We start from the raw sequence: 19,237 nt of genomic DNA, 5'->3' as shown, positions 1-19,237 counted from the left end.
CAAGCATGTGACAGGAGGTGACAGACATTCAATCTTTGAAGATCTGGAATAACAGGAAAGCTTTTTGCTTGCTTGATTTGTTTAGGCAGACTTCTGTTTAAGAGATGGTGAATGGCATTGACTCTCCATATCGTTTATACTATTTATATTTTTAATTATCTTATTTATTGAAACATGTTTAAAAATGTCATTCTAAATGCCACTGCTGTCTCCAAATAGGTCATCAAAATTAACAGAATGAACCATCTGTTCCTTCCATTCCATTCTCCATGACATAAATATATATATAAAACATAAGGGCTTTGGAGGGTCACTTTTATTCTACCAAAGCTGGACTGTATTACTTACATTTATCAGTATCTTGAATTTTGCACTTAAAACATTTTGGAAATCCTGCATATCAACTATTCTTTTTAACAATTGACTGAATAAATATTCTCCCACCCCTTATTTTTAAGCATTCACTTTGTGGCCATTTATTTTTGCCGCCATAAAAAATTGCTATGGTGAATCCTTGGGCACGAATCCATTACATCACTTTTATTTCTATGTGTTAGATTCTTAGGAGGGATTTCTGGGCTGAAAAGTTATGTATTTCAAATTTCATTAGTTATTTCTAGATTGCTTTCCAGGGGGAAAAGTCATGTTTCCACCACGATATACAAGGGTACCCTTACCCAACAGCCTTGGTAAGAGTGGGAGAAAACTTTGCTATTCTCATGAGTAAGGAAAAGGAATGGATTTGATGGTCCCTTCCAGTGGTAGGGTCTGCTGGTGATCTGCTGCCTCCAGACCTCCGAGAAGGGTCTATACTGTTCAAAGACTGACCAACTTCTCCCTGCATTTGAATGCCCTGCTCTCCACAACACATTAACCATTACCCTGACCATGATTCTTAGGAGATTCTATAACATTCTAAAATCTGGAAATTGCACATAAAATTCTAACTTCTCTTGTAAGACTGAAAACACATTTAACACAGAGCCCACATTCCTGCATGGGAACAGTTTGTTAGAGCTGGGTAGGGGACCACCCAATTTAGATGGGTGCATGCTGTCCAATTTGCCATATTCCTTATCACTCCTTATGGCCTTTCTATGGGCTCAGTGATCACTGCTATCCTTCATGGCATTTTCCCTTTTATTTTTATAAGTTCATTTCAATCATTTTATACCTGCACAATCCCTCTAGGCAATGAGTTTGTGACTCCTGCTTAAAAATAAAACAAGAGGACAAATCCTTCAAGCAGGAGAGGAGAGACTCACTAAAGAGGGAAGATGGATGGGGAAATAGCTTCTCGGGCAATCTCCCACGTTTTAACATGAACTCCACCTTCCTTATAGACATTCCTCACTTTTATCTCACGTCTGTCACCACATACAAGAGAATTATCCATGTAAATAAAACACAAACTCATCTGAAGAGACATGACCTGAATAGAGTGTTTGGGGAAAGAAACCTGAACGCAGTTATTCTGAAATGAATTGTTTATCAAAATCACCTTGAGGAGATTATATAAAATATAGGTTCCTAGGCCTTACCCTCAAAGACTTTGATTCAGTAGGCCCAGGTTGGAGGTTGGAGTCTGCATTTTAAGCGCGTTACCCCAAGTTTTCTGCTGCAGGGGATCTTAAGAACCACGCATTGCGATGATAGCACTTAGCCAAGCAATGTCATCATGACCACATGCCCTTGGCCTGGCCACCATGCCCCACAACTGTAAACACCAGATCCAATTAGTTCCTAGTTCCCAGTAGTCTTTCCAGCTAAGGATGGCTTTGTGGGCAAGGTTCTGGAATGTCTAAGATACTTACATATCTGGGATGGGAGATGTATAAGGAGGCATCACACACAATGCCATACCCCACCAGCCGCTCTCCAGGGAAGAGGCAGCTGGTGCTGACAGGCGAGATTAGGACCTCGGTGGTCTCAGGGAAGACCCACTCCACAGTTACATCACTCAGGACTGGGGCCATAGCCTTCTTCAGGGATTTGATCATCTGTTGGGCAGAGTCAGAACACAGGTTGGAAGCATGCGTGAGCAGGGACATGCACATATGAGGAGCACCCACAAAGATCGTGTGGGTATGAACACGAGAGGGTGTGAGCAGAGAAGACACAGTGGGCTTTGGGGTGGCTTGTCCAACAGTGAACATGCCTCTGAGCTTCTTAAACTACCAGAATGCTCCTCTAAGCCTATTATAATGGGAAAACCCAAGACCCAAAGTAAGGTTGTGACTAGCCCAGGGCCCACAGGAAGCTTGTGTCAAAGCGTGGACTGGAGAGTGATCCTGAGCAAGTTAATTTGCCTCCCTGGGCCTCAGTTTCCCCACTGGTAAAGTGAGTTAGTAATTTTCAACTCTCAACGTCATTGGGAGGATTAGCCGAGATACTGGATTTGAAGTAGCTGCCTCATGATAAATGTTCAATACATGTCATCTGTGGCGGTGGCCTGGGTGACTCAGTCAGTTGAACATCTGCCTTCAGCTCAGGTCATGATCTTGCAGTTTGTAAGTTCGAGCCCTGTGTTGAGCTTAGAGCCTGGAGCCTGCTTTGGAATCTAGGATTCCCTCTCTCTTTGCCCCTCCCTCACTCACACTTTGTATCTCTCTGTCTCTCAAAAAGTAAATAAATGTTAAAAAAATTTTTTTTAAATGGAAAAAGTTTCCATGCTCCCGGATAGGAAGAACAAATATTATTAAAATGTCGATACTATCCAAAGCAATCTATATATTCAATGCAATCCCTATCAAAATAACACCGGCATTCTTCACAGAGCTAGAACAAATAATCCTAAAATTTGTATGGAACCAGAAAAGACCCCGAATAGCCAAAGCAATCTTGAAAAAGAAAAACAAAGCAGGAGGCATCACAAGCCCAGACTTCAAGCTATACTACAAAGCTGTAACCATCAAGACAGTATGGTACTGGTACAAGAACAGACACTCAGATCAATGGCACAGAACAGAGAACCCAGAAATGGACCCACAAACATACGACCAACTAATCTTTGACAAAGCAGGAAAGAATATCCATTGGAGTAAAGACAGTCTCTTCAGCAAATGGTGCTGGGAAAACTGGACAGCGACCTGCAGAAGAATGAACCTGGACCACTTTCTTACACCAGACACAAAAATAAACTCAAAATGGATGAAAGACCTAAACATAAGACAGGAAGCCATCAAAATCCACGAGGAGAAAGCAGACAAAAACTTCTTTGATCTTGGCCACAGCAACTTCTTACTCAACACGTCTCTGGAGGCAAGGGAAACAAAAGCAAAAATGAACTACTGGGACCTCATCAAAATGAAAAGCTTCTGCACAGCGAAGGAAACAATCAGCAAAACTAAAAGGCAACCGACAGAATGGGAGAAGATATTTGCAAATGACATGTGAGATAAAGGGTTAGTATCCAAAATCTATAAAGAACTTATCAAACTCAACACCCCAAAAACAAATAATCCAGTGAAGAAATGGGCAAAAGACATGAATAGACACTTCTCCAGAGAAGACATCCAGATGGCCAACCAACACATGAAAAAATGCTCAACATCACTCATCATCAGGGAAATACAAATCAAAACCACAATGAGATACCACCTTACACCTGTCAGAATGGCTAACATTCACAACTCGGGCAACAACAGATGTTGGCGAGGATGCGGAGAGAGAGGATCTCTTTTGCATTGTTGGTAGCAATGCAAGCTGGTGCAGCCACTCTGGAAAACAGTATGGAGATTCCTCAAAAAACTAAAAATAGAACTACCCTACGACCCAGCAATTGCACTACTAGGCATTTATCCAAGGGATACAGGTGTGCTGTTTCGAAGGGACACATGTACCCCCGTGTTTATAGCAGCACTATCAACAATAGCCAAAGTATGGAAAGAGCCCAAATGCCCATCGATGGATGAATGGATAAAGAAAATGTGGTATATATATATACAATGGAGTATTACTCGGCAATCAAAAAGAATGAAAAGTTGCCATTTGCAACTAGGTGGATGGAACTGGAGGGGATTACGCTAAGTGAAATTAGTCAGAGACAGACAAAAATCATATGACTTCACTCATATGAGGACTTTAAGAGAAAAAACAGATGAACATAAGGGAAGGGAAACAAAAATAGTATAAAAATGGGGAGGGGGACAAAACAGAAGAGACTCATAAATATGGAGAACAAACAGAGGGTTGCTGGAGGAGTTGTGGGAGGGGGGACGGGCTAAATGGGTAAGGGGCACTAAGGAATCTACTCCTGAAATCATTGTTGCACTATATGCTCACTAATTTGGATGTAAATGAAAAAAAAAATAAAATTAAAAAACAAACAAACAAAAAAGACAGCTGTGGTTTAGCACCAGCTAGGCTGATTTCTTCAAAGGTACTGCAAAGCTGGAGAAAAATGATTTGGGGATTGTGGCAGCCAAAAAGGCGCACTCCCAGATCTCCCTCGGAGGAAGACTGTGTTCTTTGCAGAAAGGCATGCAGTTAGGTGATAGTCTCCAGATGTAATGCTCCAGCTTCTGAGCCAAGACCACACTTCTGCCTGGAAGCCCCGAGACAATGGCTGAGCAGGGCGGACCTGATGTTTCAGCCTAATCTGACTACCTAATGGGAGATCTTTGCTCCAGAGCTCTCCGTTGGGTCCTTGCTGAGACCTTGCCAGACCTGCAGTCAGGCTCTCCCTTCTCCATGCTGCTTCCCTTCTTCCCTTTCACAGGCATGCAAATGCATCATGGGCTGAAGAGTGCTCCTTCCTGCTTCTTCCTCTTTCCTCTTTCATAGATATTATCCCCCAGTGAACCTCTTGCACTCTTAACTCCAGAGCTGCCCCTGGTTCCTGGAAGACCTGGGCTGACACAGGGTTTTTCTAAGGGTTGAGTTATTTGTGCCAACTGTGCAGAAAATGGAGAGAAGACTATAATCCCCTTGATTTCTGGGTCCTTTAGATTTCTTTTGAGCCACCATTTGTCACCATCAGGAATGTGGTCAGAAATGACCCCAAACACAACTCGTATCCATAGAGGCAGTGACTCTTTCAGAAGCCCCTCTCCTGCCCAGCCAGGGGATGGAGCACGTAGATCCGGTGACTGGAGACCAGTGGATCTAGTGTCCTGGACTAGCTCCAGAAGGTGCCTGCTCTGTGGCCTCCACCTCTCTGATCCTCACTGGGGTGTAGTGTGGCCTAGCGGGGAGCTCAGACCTGGACGAAACGAAGTTCCAGCTCCACCCCTGAGGTACCAGCACCAGAAGAGACTGAGCCCCTGTCACCCACCTTGGGTTGCAGCCGTTCTCCCTCCATCAGAAACTCAGCACTGCCCTTGGACACAGTTGCCAACCCTTTCACCAGTCTGTGGCACACGTTGGGTCCAATTCCAAAGCTGTAGCACCTGGGAGAAGGGGAGGAGAGAGGCTGCTACTTCTGGTCCTCTGTGCCACCTTTGTCCCTTTGGTGGGGAAAGGGACAGAGCATGAGCTGGCAGAGCTATCTCAGAGCTGGTCCTAACATCAGGCAGAGGGTGAAGGTGAAGGAAGAGGGCCAGCAGCAGGCACTCACATTCACAATAGCCCATCAACCCCCACCCCAAGACAGAGTCAAAGCAGCAGGAAGACTTCCTCTGACGAGGCTGCCCTTTGGAAGCAGAGGTGTGGGCATCTCATTCCATCTGAACTCTTGAGGCAAAAAGGCAAACTCTGAAGTCAGCTACACCACCCTGGACGCAAAGCACTGTAGGAATTGGGAGTTCTCTCCTCCCCTTCTGGCACTTTCCATGGTGCCCTGGTTCAGCCATCCCCAGCCCAGGGCCACCCAGGATAACCAAGCCCTAGACCTTCAGCCTGTGCCCACCTGGTGGAGAAGGCATGGTTTCGCACCAGTTCTAGCACCTTCCCGGTGTTGTTGATGGCACCGTCCGTGATCAGGAAGAGAATCCGTGGGTGGCCTCGGTGCACTGGCTGCCGGATGATCCACTTGAGCGGGGAGAGGATATTGGTGCCACCCATGTCGGCCCGCATTCTCTGGATGTTATCACAGGCCATGGCCACGCTCTCCTGCAGGGAAGTGCCACAGGCAGGGAAGGTAGTCCCCAGGATCACCATATGGCTCTGAGACTCCAAGCCCCCTGGAGGATAAGCCCTTTGTTTCCCTAGATCTTAGTTGGGTCTCACTGGATTGACTCATATTCCCAATTTCAACCCTGTCTGTGCACAGGAGGAATAGATGGCGACTCATTTGGGGTGATTCTGCCCAATAACACCCCCTACCAGTGCCCTAATGCTGTTGATGGTGTGTTCACTTACCTTTGTCCTTTCTTTGTTCCTCATTAAAAATATAAACACCCCTTAAAAGGTAATACATCAAGCCCCAACTGCTCAGCACAAATGAGGTGTCCTTTTCTGATGAGCAAGGCAGGAGGTGTAGTGATATAAGAACATTACACTAGAAATCTCAAGACTTGAGTCCTGGCCTGCCTGGGATGCTAACTCCCTATGGTGCTTTGAGGAAATCAAAGTACCCCGACGTGGGCTTCAGATCCCCCTTCCCCTGGATCAGTACTGTGAAACTCAACTGGCCAAGGACTGCTGTACCAGATGGAAGTCACTGCAGCAGGAACAGATTCTCACTGGACATCAGATGTACTGCTCCTGATTCACGAAGATGCTCTTTCAATGCCCATGATTGGGGCAACGGCATATAGCAAAAGTCTTGAAATGTATATGTCCCTTTTGAACCAACAGAACTAAGGATTTATCCTAAGGGAATCATTAAGGATGGGTACAGAGTCTTTGCTACAAAGATGACTGAGTAGAAAAATAAATGGAAGCAATTTAAATGCCCAACTGTAGGGATCTAGTTAAGTAAGTCCCGATTTACCTGTGTAGTGAAATACTAGGCAGCCATTTACATTATGCTGCAGATTAATATCTACTGGCACGGAAATATGCTTATGATAGGCTGTGGTGTTGTGGCAGGTCTAATCCTATCTTTATTAAAAATGTGTGTAAATACATAGAACAAGGTCTGGAAGGCTTTATACTAAGCCTATAACAGTGGACTTTCTTTCTTTTTTTTTGTGATGTGATCATGGGAGATTTAAATTTTTTTCTTTTTGATTATCCAGATTTAGAAATTGTGGGACAATCAATATATAATTTTTAAAAAATATTTTAAAAGCCCATAAAGTTATTTTTCACTGAAAAATGTTCTTCCTTCCTCTCTCCTCTCCCTCCCTTACTTTCTTCTTGTTCCTAGGTCTGGATAGGATATGCTCCAATTTTGAACATGCTGCTGGGGCCCCAGCCCTCTTGTTCTAAATTGTAGTTTGAACCTTGTGAGTTCTATTCTTAGCCCACCTCCCCACCTATTCACTCCACAATCCCCTTTCCATTCCCTCCTTTAGCTCAACCTTGCATGGGTCCATCGTTCTCTTGAAACAGAGGCTTCAGTGAGTGGCAGGCCTAGGATATATCCTATCTCCACCCCTTCCTTGTATCCCCTCTTTGTGCACACCTACACTTTGCCTAAAACATTCCTTATTTTAAAGAGGAGACAGGGCGCCTGGGTGGCTCAGTCAGTTGAGGGTCCAGCTCTTGATTTTGGCTCAGGTCATCTCAGGTCATGATCTCATGGTTGTGGGATTGAGCCCAGCATGGAGCTTGCTTGGGATTCTCTCTCTCTCTCATTCTCTCTCTCTCTCTGCCCCTCTCCCACTCATGCACATGTGTGCATGATCTCTCTCTCTCTTAAAATAAATAAACTAAAAAAAAAAAAAAAAAGAGATGTTAGAAACCGGTCTACCCAGAGATAGCCTCCCTGGTTCTCTGCTTGTGGGCATCATTGAGGTGCCACGTGAGGGATGGCTTCTGAGGCTGGCCTCAGGGTTACCTGCTCCTTGTTTTTCTTCTTTTACTCTGCTCCTCACCACCCATCCACTCCTGGACCCAGCCCTTCCCCCTCCTTACCTCACTGTAGGTCTGGCTGGAAGGGAAGAGGGTCTTAAATGTGGACCCAAACCCAATGACATTGAAGAGGCAGGCCGGCATGAGGCTCTTAAGAGCCACCAGCATGGCATCCTGGCAGGCAAGAAAGGGATGTTCAGAATTCAGAAAGGAGCTACGACCTTTGCCACCACACACCAGTGTTCTCATCCCAGCCAGAAGTGGCCTCCAGGCAGGCCTTCCACCCCCTGCCCGCACCCAACATTGCCTTCTCCCTCAGATCTAGAAATTTGCTGACAGGGAGACCAGAGGCTGGACCAAAGCCATCATCATAAAACTTCTCACCCGTGTAGCAAGCCTGACTTCTCAAAGTCCTTCTATTATATTTGCCAGTTCCCTTTCACCTCCTGCTGACCCTGAGAGTTGGGGAGAGCAGAGAATATCCATTCCCTTCTGCAAAAACAAAATCAATGTCTAAGGGAGGCATGTGGCTGGGTCCAGGGCACACTGTTGATGGAACAGGCTTCTGGCTTTCATCCAGGGCCTTCTGCATCAGATGGGCCCCCTCCCCACTGTTAACTAGGGGACAAGTCTCTTAGGGACAGTCTCTTCAGTTCATATTTGTTAAATGCCAGGAGATACTTAACACACATTACTGTATGTAATCTTTGCAATAACCCTTTAGGCAGGCACAACATTATTCCCCTTTTATACAAGAGAAAATTGAGGCACAGAGGGGTGCGATAGTCATTGATGAGCATTCTGACAATAGTGGAGTCAAAAACTCAAACATGTGTCACCTTGCCTCTGAAGTTTGTGAACAGTAGAGTCCTAACCTGCTTAACTAGACAACACCAGGAGACCTTGATGAAGGTCTGTTGAAATAAATAATGACAAAGAAGAAAGGTGGAGAGATGGTGGGGGTGGGGGATGATGATGATGATGATGATGATGATGATGATGATAATGATGATGATGATAGAACAGTGCAGTGGTAAATATCAAGCAATTACTATGTGCCAAATCCTGTGCTAAGCACTTTCTATTAGTTATCTCATTTAATCTCTTTAACATGCATTACAGCACAGTGGTTAAGAAGATACATTTTGAAGTTAGATGTATGTTGGTTTAAATCTCACTTTTGCCCCATTACTAACTTGACCTTGGGTTAGTTATGTCCCTCCTCTAAGCCTCAGCCTGGCACTTAGTAAACATTCAGTAAATGGTTATTATTACCACCCCAATGAGAAACATATTAATAGCAATGCCTCTGTTTTACAGGTAAGAAAACTGAGGCTCAGGGGCACCTGGGTGGCTCAGTCATTTAAGCATCCAACTTTGGCTCAGGTCATGATCTCACAGTTCGTGAGTTTGAGCCCCACATCAGGCTCTGTGCTGACAGTTCAGAGCCTGGAGCCTGCTTCGGATTCTGTGTCTCCCTCTCTCTTGGCCCCTCCCCCCACTCTCTCTTCCTCTTTTTCTCAAAAAGAAAAACATTAAAAAGAAAACTGAGGCTCAGAGGGTTAAGAAGTTGCTCTGGATTGCAAAACCTAAGACAGCTTTTAAAACATAGCTCTGAGATCCTTATTCATGTTGGCTCTGCCTTGGCACAGAGCTCAGAAATGAGGGGCTCTCTGTCACCCTCAAGGAGTTTATTGATGGCACCCCAGGGATCTCAGCTGACTTCACAGAGAGACAAACTGTTATATTCCAGAATCCAGAAGGAAGCACTTGCAAGTCTGTCTTGGCAACTTCCACAGCAATACAGCCTTGCAGGCACCACAGACCTGCAGCCCCTCTCCCAACCCCCTCCACAAACATCAAACATTAACATCAACCTTCACCATTCTCTCTGTCTCTTTTTGTTGCCTGTGTCAATACATTTTGTTTCTCTACAAAAGAAGTCAATATCTGCTTATTTTTTCATTAGCCACTAATGTATATTCCCGCTAGCGGGAGACTCTGCTGATCCATACAGATTGTCTCTGCTCACACCTATTAGAATTTTTAAAGCCATGTTTTTGGCATCGAGTGGCAGCTGAAGAATGAGACCAGCTGCAGGAAATTAAATTGGCTGAACTTTCCCCCTTGATGTGGCTGTTTGGATTTCTATTCTCTCCCACCTTCCTGAGCCTAGTTTTCCCTAAAATGTCTACCTAATGGCACACAATTAATGCCCCAAGCAACCCCCCTATGGCCTCGTTGTCAGTGGGGAAAGGAGCGTGTGCCTGAGTGATTTCTGTACCTTTTTCTAAAAGGGGCATGTGTAGCAGAATGGATTGTGCCAATGCAAAGCCATTTGTGGAGAGATGACCTTGAGCTCAGTGAGCTGAACTGGAAAAGAGAGCAGGGGAGACTCCAAAGGGGGAAAGGACTGAGAAGAGAGTCAGAGGAAGTCATTGTCTGAAAATTCTAGAGGGTGAAGTTTGGAAAGGTCTTTAGTTCAGGAAATAGATTTCCACTCATAAACTGACTCCATTTAACTGGTAGTAACAGCCTGGACCACTGAGATGACAAGGGTGTAGAGAATGAGTCCAGGCTCAGCGTGAGAAAAAAAATGCCATGGTCAATTATTGATGTCTGTCTGGCCTTAGGAGAGAGGAACAAAGGGACGTGTGACATATGTTTGCCTTCCCTGAATTAATCGTTCTTGCTCATTTTGCAGAAAGGATAAATGAATCCCAGAGTTGAGAAGCCACTTGTCCAAAGCCACATAGCAGGTCAGTGGCAGAACTGATCCCAAAACCCAAGCATTGCTCTTTCTATTAAGCCATGCAGCAGAAATGACATAGAGAAGAGAGCTTTTCTCAGTAAAAGAGTATTCTAATACCCTACCAGCAACCTAAGGAAAATGAGCCCTGATCCAAGATATGGGAGGCTCTGACTTCCTCATTAGCCCTGTGGTGCTGGGGAGAACACCTAGCTTCTTGGGGACTCAGTTTCTTTACCTGGAAAATGGCAGGAAAAATGACTTAAATGCTAAGAGCTATCATAAGATCCCATGATACTTAAGAATAACTGAAGAGATGTCTTAAAAACTGATACAGCTATGGAATGAAATACACATGGCCACACAGTCCTGGAGCATACTTCAGCAGAACTATGGACAGCTCCCCATTCTAATTCTTGCTTTTGATGGCAGACAAAGGTGGGGAGAAGGTGACAACTGGTCCTGTACCTCAGCGTCTAGAGGCCTCAAACAGGAGCTTGGGTCTCATACATGATTGCTCAGGCATACTTCAAGATTAAACCTAGTCATGGCAAGCCTGAGGAGATACCTGGCATCACAGATCCCATCTAACCCCTCCCCTCCTTGCCAATCCTGTTGCCCTGGGAACAAGAGTTTGCTCCAGAGACAAACTAGGGGGAGGGATGACATTTCAGGTGACAGCAGCAGAACTGTCTCTCTTCCTGTTCCCGCATCCTTCATTTCCTTGAACTATGAGCCTTTACCCAGTTCAATAAACAGCAACTGGGGGCTTTTTATGGGTAAGTACAGAGCGAGGCTCCATGGGGAGAGATAGATGAGAAAGATCTGGTCCTTTCCCTTAATGAGTTCATAACTCCAGCAGAGGAGACATACCTCTCCACAATGAAAAATACAAAGGAGAGTTAGGTAATGCCATAATCGAGGTGAATAATCTCCTGAAGGAGAGGAAACACTTCTGGATATGTGTGTGGGGGGGAAAGTTTATCACTCTTCTGTACTCCTTCAGAACTTCCCACTGCAGTGGGACCATGCTCCCAGCTATGACTGGTTAGCAGGGCTGCTCCCTCACTCGACTGTGAACGCCTTGAGGCCAGGAACTACATTTACAACCTGTTGTCTTTCCAGATGGCCAAGCACTGGGCTTTGCACATATTAGGCACTTGAAAAAAAAAAAAAAAGAATGAACCAAATATTTTCTAGTGGATTGTACACAGTCCTTAATGGCTGAGGCCATGTGCAATGAATCTCTGATGTCAGGTGGTAGGAACAGACAGACATGAGTTTGATCTTAGACCACACTAGCTGTGTGACTTTGGGTAGGTTACTGAAATTTTCAGGATTGGCTTTCCCATTTGGAGAATGGTGACAAGAGGGCCAACCTCACGGGATTATTGTGTGGATTCAACACCACGCTGTGCATTAAGTGGCTGGTATTGTATCTGGCACATAAACCTGATGCTGTGTGAGTTCCCTCCTCTCTTCTCTGTGCCTCTCTCCACTCAGTACCTGGTGAGATGTCTCAGCCCAAGCAGGCACTCAACAAAGGTTTGCAGAGTGCCAAGGAAAGCTATTGATGATGACTTTATCCCTTGGTAAATGGGCAACAGTTCTACCTCTGCTCATCCATTTCAGGGTTTTATTTGGGGAACAAGTTGAGTTTGGGTGTCTGTGTTCAAATGGATTTTAGAAAGTTGAGTTGTTCCTTTTAGTCCCGGAGTAATTTAGGAAAGTAGTTCAGGTGTGGAAGGAGGGCTGCTTGGAACAGAGAGCGCTGAGGAAGTGCTGAAGCCCTAAATCCCGGGGCATGGGTCCTCTCATAGGTACCTTGACACGGTGGATGTTGGTCCCACTCATGCTGCCACTCCGGTCAATGAGGAAGATAAACTCCCCATGGGTCTTTCTCAGGTTCGGCTGGACTGACTGGAGGTCGGGGCAGAAGTTGAGCATGATGACTGAATGGTGGAGGATGTCCTTGTGGAGACGCTTCCGGATGATTTCTGTCTGGAGAAGAAAGGAAAACTCTCTCACTTGAGCACTCAAGGCGTCCAGAGCTGCTCCTGGGGGCTCACGCTGGTCCCCCGTTACTCACCAGGTTTTGTCAAGATCCCACTCATGCTCCGCACGAGAGACACTTCCAGGTCGACCATACCCGGTTCTTCCGTTTGCTAGACTTTCACAGTGGCAACAAACAGCAAGCATAGACTTTGGAGGCAGAAAGACCGGGGTTTAAATCCCAGCTCTCACCGTCCAGCTGTGTGATCTTGGGCACGTCCCTCCTCTGGGTCTGTTTCTTCATTTATAAAATGGGGCAAGTAGCATCCCCTTCTCGGGGTGGTTATGGGATGGACACGTGCAGGACCTCAGCTGAGAAGTGTGTCTCTGGCTTTCACCCCCAGCGTCTAAGCCACTCCCTCCGGCTCATCTTGGCTGTGAACTTGGTTTCCCTGGGTTTACCGCTTCTCTCCCTCTGATAACTTCCTACTCCGTCTTCAGATTTTACCTCTTTAGAATGCCTGCCCGCGTCTTCAGGGTGAACTGACTATTGCTTAATTTCCTCACGCATGGAATGAAGACAAGAGTACTGATCTCACGGAGTTATATGGACTAAATGCAATGCCCGTGAAGCCTGCCGCCTGGCGCAGAGCAAGTGTCTCTACACGGGAGCCACCGTCACCGTATCTGCTGCTGTTTGTTGTGGGGACCCAGGCGCTTCTCACATTGCAATGTTTTGCTTACCTGGCTGCCTCCTCCTAGCTGGTACGCTACTTGCAGGCAGGCCATACCTGAGTCTCTTTCCATCTTACCAGGGCTTACCTCAGAGCCCGGTAGAAAGATGGACTCATAAACATCAAAGGCGGGACAGCACCACACTTCTTTATCTTTCTGTGTGTTCTCTTCACTTGCCCTGGCACGCTGCTGCTGAACCCTGCTTCCAGACTCACCACGCGCGCTGCGCCGAATCTCATTTCCGCCATCCTCACCCTACCTCTCTCTCTCTCCTCACCCCCATTTCCTCTGTCTGCCTCTTCGTCTGACTGTGTCTGGTGCGCGTGCCTCTTTGTGTCTGTGTCTCAGTGTTTTCATTTCAGCCCCTTCCCCACCTCGGTAGGTGACATCATCACCCACCCAGGTGTGTTCACACCCAAGACCTAGGGCTTGTCCTTGGTTCCTCTCTTATCCTCTTCCCCCCGCCCCCACGGCTCGTCGTTCAGCAAGGCATTGTCAGCTCTGTCGCTGAGATGCGCTCTGAACTTGTCTTCTTGTCTCTGTCTCTACCCACACCCCCAGCCCAGTTTGGGACCATACTGTCTCTAGTCTGGACCTTTAATGCCTCTGTCAACCACTCTTACCTCCCTGTGGTCTGTTCTCTACATAGAGCAGGGAGTGTGATCATCCTTGTCGTTCTGCTGCTTACACCACAGCTTCCCCCATGCCTTGCACCATGGTTATGAAGCCCCCTAGTGCCTGACCCCTGCCTACCTGTCCCCGCCATCTTTGCCCACGACATGTCGGCAACGCTGGCCACCTGTTTCCCAGACGCGTCGCCCTTATTCTGCTTTCAGTTCTGTGCACGGTCTTCCGTTGTTCACCACTCACCAGGCCTCATTCTCAGACAGGCTTTCTCTAAACACCAGGCTAAGCAGCGCCCATGCTTATCACGCATTATATCCTATCGTTCTGCGGTATTTCTTTCTTGGTCCCCAGCCCTCTCTGCCCCTGAACTTGCTCATTCGTTTACTTCTAGTCTGTGCTAGAATGTAAGCTCCATGAGAACAAGGACATGTCGTTTTTAGTGTCCTCCCAGTGCCTAGAACAGAGCCTGACATCTCCTGGGGGACATAGTGTTTGTTGAATAAATAAATGAGAAATGAATCTGTGTGGGCACCTATGTGTGCATCTCTGAGTTGCTTTTTTTTTCTGTCTTCCAGTCTCTGTCTCTACTTGTCTCTGCTTCTCTCTGCATCTGTCTCTTGTACGTGGCATCTTCCTCTGTGTCATTTGCCCCCTCTTTGCTAAATCACAGCCTCTGACGGCTTGTCATACCCACTCTTCATGATTGATGTTCACCTTCTGGATGCCTGCCTCCCTCCTCCGTGAGGGATCACGCTCTCCCTCCCACGTGGAGCTCCTTTGCCAAAGGCCACTGCCCAGTCTGGCTTTCCGGAAGACAGAGCCCAAGGCAGCAACAGCCTCATCTGCCAGTGACAGGAGCCCCTTCTGGGAACCTGAGTTTTGCCTCTCAGCGAGGTGGCGTGGGGACCCCGGCTCAGAATTCACCAATGTCTCCTCCCGCTGCCTTTATCCAATTGCAATAAACTCATCACTCCTTAGTGGCTCTGGATGATCCCCTGTCATCCCCGGAGCTCATGAGAATACAGGGTACTTGCATAACCAACCCAAGGTGGCAAATTCTCATTTGCTTCCGCCCTCCCGGGGCTAATTGATTTAATCTTGGCAGGCAGAGGAGCCCCGGGCCTGGGAGACCCACTGCCCCCACTGCTGCCCACATGCTACAGTCCTCAGAGCTCGGGGACACCCCCACTCTGAGAACCTGGCCCCAGCCTCTTTTCCAAACTGATTCATCTGGGTGAGGGAGCCCCTCTGGGAAGGCAGATGTTCCCAGTGGGGTCTCCAACATGCGACGACAGGGGCAGTGAGCTACTGACCCTTTCCTTTCGCCATCCCTCCTGCCCCCCACCAAGCAGGCCCTGCCAGGGGGATGTCTGCTGAAGGGATTGGCACGAGCAGGGAAGGGTCTACATATTCCCATGCCCTCCCCCTCTGCCATGGTCCTCTGCCAGTCAGGGAGGGGCTCTTAGATCCAGCCAAGCTGCCCCCCACAGGGTTGACTCTGAGTCCTTAGCCTCACGTCACCAAAGCCAACGGTCTTCCCTTCCTCTCAGCTGAGTGGTTCTTCTTGGGTGCTAAACCTCAGCGTTCTCGTCTAAAATGGGGATACCAGAAAAAGAAGCATGCCATCGTCCTTGCACCTGCCTTGGCATTCAGGGCCCGGCTTGGTGTGCAGAGCCACGATCAGGAGAGGCTGCCGGCTCAGCCTCCTACCAGCCTTTGCCAGCCGCCCCCCCCCCACCCCCTGCTGAGGCCTTCTCACACTGACACTTCATGGGGGGAGGGGGAGGGCCAAGAAAGGGTCTCCTTCCGGCTTTCTCTGCTCTGCCTTTATTCTTTAGGTAATAGTTGCAAGGATCTCAGAGGAAGGAAGAGCAGGAGACCCATTCAGCAGATGGGAAAATGGAGGCCCAGGGGTAAAGGTGGGACTGAGAGGGCACCTGGGGGCTCCTTGGGATGAAGCGTCCTGGAGAAGACCAAGGTTGTTTCTGCCACCAGCCTAGAATGTCGCCTGGCTTAGGCACCTCGGTGGCATTAGGAGAAGGTGGGCTGGCAGGAGGCAGGAAGACAGGGTGCCTGCCGGGTGACGGGGAGACAGAGTGACGGCTGCATCTGGACGTCCATGTCCCAGCAGCGCCCCAGCCACAGATGGAAACAGTGATCAGGATGTGCCAGCAGCGTGCTGAGGGAGGGACCCGGGCAAGCCACCCTCTTCCCCTGCTCAGCATCCTCATGGGTCCCCTGATGACCGAGCCCCCGATGTCACCCCAGTTCTGCCGCCGCTGACTCGGCTCCAGCCACACGCACCTGTCTCTCTGCACTGCTGTCCTTCTTCATCCCTTTAATGAAATCCGTTCTTCCCTTCAAGTGCTGCTCAAACTCTCCCAGGGTCATGTCCCCTTTCTCCATCAGGATGTGCGGCATGTGGGGCTCTGCAGAGATGAGATCAACTCTTGGCACTTGTCCGAGTGGGAGGGCAAGGCCAGGGGCCTTGGTTTAGGAGGAAGATCTTCATGGAGGGGGAGGACTCCCAATGTGGGGAGGGGGAGGGACCCCCTGGCTGCCTGGAGTGGCGTGGGTCTCGGGAAGACTCCTTCTCTGCCAGGCAGGGGAGCCTAGTGGCCATGGAGAACTCACACCCTTCTCTGGGCCTCAGTTTACCCATCTGTACAATCGGGGTGAGACTGGGCTCTGATCTTTTCAGATCCTGACATTTTATGAAGCCTTCAAGAGACAAAGGAATTGTTCTTTGAGGGTTCAGAGCTGCGAGGGTCTCCCTGAGCTTGGGATTTCAAAGGTTACCTGCTCAGCTGGCCTGGAGGCCAAGTTCCCCATTGGGTGGATGAGACCCCCAGGGCCTCTGGAGCTAGAATCCGGGCAGGAGGAACTCAATTCTGCCAACTGGAGTCAGGTTTCCAGGGGCCACTATTGCTGGTTTCCTCTCTGCTGCCCCCCCGCCCTCTCCCAGGCTGGCCGCGTATCTCTGCCCCACAGGATCAGCACCTCCTCCCTCCCACAGGCCTCCCAGGGGCCCCGCCTGGCGCGTAGTACCACTGGGGTGGATGAGGATCTCCACTGGCCGGTCGAAGGTGTGCCTGTTGGCCAAGGTGATAATGATGCTCTTGGCCGAGCGTGCAGATGGGGCAGCATCAGCTCGGATCTCGTGGGTGGGACTCTCCACCCCTGAGTGGCACAGAAACATGGAATAAGCTCAGGAGTCTCAGGAGAAATAGGGGCTCCGTTGGGGACAGGAAGACCTGTGTCAGAGATGAGGGGCTCCTGACCTGCTGTGCAACCATGGACAGGCCTCCTCAATTCCCCCATCTGCAAAATGGGGGCTTAGACTGGCGATGTCTGTGGCCCTTCCTGCCCTGACCTCAGGGTCCACTGGGGTCAAAGGGTGGCTTCCTCATAGTGCACATAAAGAAAGCAAGAGCTCAGGGCTCGATGGCTGGGCACTCTGTAAATGCCATCACGCTGCTCTGGGAGAACACTCATTGACAAGAAACTGCGTCCTCGTGTCCCTTTAAAACCTTGAGTGGGTTGGGGAAGGGAGCCATTAGAACAATAGTCCCCAACTCTGGTTGCGTGTTAGAATCGTCTGGGAGCTCTTAAATATTCCAGTGTTCAAGACACAGCCCAGACCACTGTCATCAGCAGCTCTGGGTGGGATCTGGGTGGTGGGATCTGAAAACCCCCCAGCCGATTTGACTATGCAAGGGAGCCATTGAGGTGGGCATGGAGGCAGCCTTGAAGCCTGTCGTTGGGAGAGGCTCATCTTTGGGCCACACGTTGGGGAGCAGGAAGTGGGGGTCCACGAAGCTCCATGTGCTTCTGGGCGGGTCAGCTTCCCTGCCCTCCCCCTCCTCTCTATCCCTGGCAGCTTTCTGCTGGAAGCCCTCCCTGCCTCCGGGCCTCAGGTCTTTCCGGCCCCGATCCAGGTCTGGGTGGCCCTCTCTCACCTGCGAGCAGGCACGGCCCGCGAATCTCCAGCTGGAAGTTGAACTCGTATTCCATGGGGTTGGACACATCGGTGTCCAGGAGAGTTGCCAGGCACAGCTTGTTCCAGGAGTCCAGGGCCCGGGTGCCGAAGCAATGCTTGTCTTTGCTGGGGAGGTGGCCGAGAGGAGGAGGAGGTGGCAGGAAGGAAGAAAGGAAGGAAGGAAGGAAGGAAGGAAGGAAGGAAGGAAGCAGCAGGAAGACGGAAGAAGACGGTGAGTCCCAAGCGGCCTCGGCGTTCCCTGCAGCCCAGCCCGAAAGGGGGCTGAGGAGCCTCCTCCCACCCCACACCCTTACTTGGCCATGGGACCTGACCCCAGGGAGAGCCTGGACTCCGACATGAGGCCCAACGACTCACGGTGGATGGGCCAGGTGCCAGGCCTGGTGCCCCAAAGCATTGGCACCTGTCGTTCTCACCACCTCCCGTAGAAGAGGCATCAGGGCCCCCAGGACCCCCATTTCCCATATGGGAAAACAGAGGCTCAGCAAGATGTAGCGGCTAGCCTAAGCTCCCACAACTAGCACTTGGCAGAGAGCATGTCCTCGCCGGGTGAGTCTGGCTCCACTCTGAGGATGTTCACACAACGTCACACCATGTCTCGGATCCCTGCTCTTCCTTGTGAGCCGGGGGTGCCTTGCCCAAGCTGCTTCTCCAAGTCTGGGTTTTCCATCCATTAAATGCGGATAATAATGACAGTGAGTTGCTCAGTGAGTCACCTGCTGAAGGCTCAAGTTCCCAGGCTCTCTTTCTGGGTCATCCCCCACCCTGTCTTTGACCCTACTGTATCCCCCACCCCTCAGGGTCACACCCTCTAAGGTCTTTGTTCTACGTGCTTAATCTGCAGGTCTCCTTGTAAAGCACCCTGTGGGGTGTGTGTGTGTGTGTGTGTGGCCCATCACTTCCCTTGTTTTGCTCACTGCTGTTTTTTTAAGCTCTGTCCAGGTGCGCTGTGCAAACCAGTCTTTGCTGGGACGCGTGTCACCTGGGGGCATCTGTTATATTGTACTTCTTCTCCCTGCCTCCCTGGGTTAACAGATAACACAGCAGGTCTGCATCCCTTTTGTGGACTTAGGAAACAATGTCTCTGGGGTTCGTGGGTCAAAGGACAGCCGCTGTGTTTCACCAGATTGCTTTCCAGGCTGTAAAGTTTCCATTTCTGCCAGCAATGGACAGGAGTCTCCTCCTCTCGGCACCCTCACTAACCCTTGGTATTATTATCTGTTATTCTTATTTTTTCT

The 19,237-nt window shown here is 49.0% G+C and overlaps 1 protein-coding gene across 7 annotated transcripts in view; it reads right to left on the bottom strand.

Annotated features, from left to right (window-relative positions):
- Nucleotides 1–19,237, bottom strand: part of VWA5B1 (von Willebrand factor A domain containing 5B1) — a 50,424-nt gene that overhangs the window by 16,761 nt on the left and 14,426 nt on the right. For all 7 annotated transcript variants that reach the window (XM_053208204.1, XM_053208211.1, XM_053208207.1 and 4 more), the window contains 8 exons: nt 17,962–18,107; nt 17,051–17,182; nt 16,307–16,431; nt 12,473–12,649; nt 7,963–8,073; nt 5,849–6,051; nt 5,276–5,390; nt 1,815–2,000 (listed from right to left, as the gene is read on the bottom strand). In XM_053208204.1, the coding sequence (XP_053064179.1) occupies nt 1,815–2,000; nt 5,276–5,390; nt 5,849–6,051; nt 7,963–8,073; nt 12,473–12,649; nt 16,307–16,431; nt 17,051–17,182; nt 17,962–18,107 (1,195 nt within the window). The remainder of the gene's footprint in view (nt 1–1,814; nt 2,001–5,275; nt 5,391–5,848; nt 6,052–7,962; nt 8,074–12,472; nt 12,650–16,306; nt 16,432–17,050; nt 17,183–17,961; nt 18,108–19,237) is intronic.

Source organism: Acinonyx jubatus, chromosome C1 (assembly GCF_027475565.1).
Source record: "Acinonyx jubatus isolate Ajub_Pintada_27869175 chromosome C1, VMU_Ajub_asm_v1.0, whole genome shotgun sequence".
Lineage (NCBI taxonomy): Eukaryota > Metazoa > Chordata > Mammalia > Carnivora > Felidae > Acinonyx > Acinonyx jubatus.
Note: the sequence above shows the minus strand (reverse complement) of the source record. Positions and strands in the feature narration are given on the sequence as shown.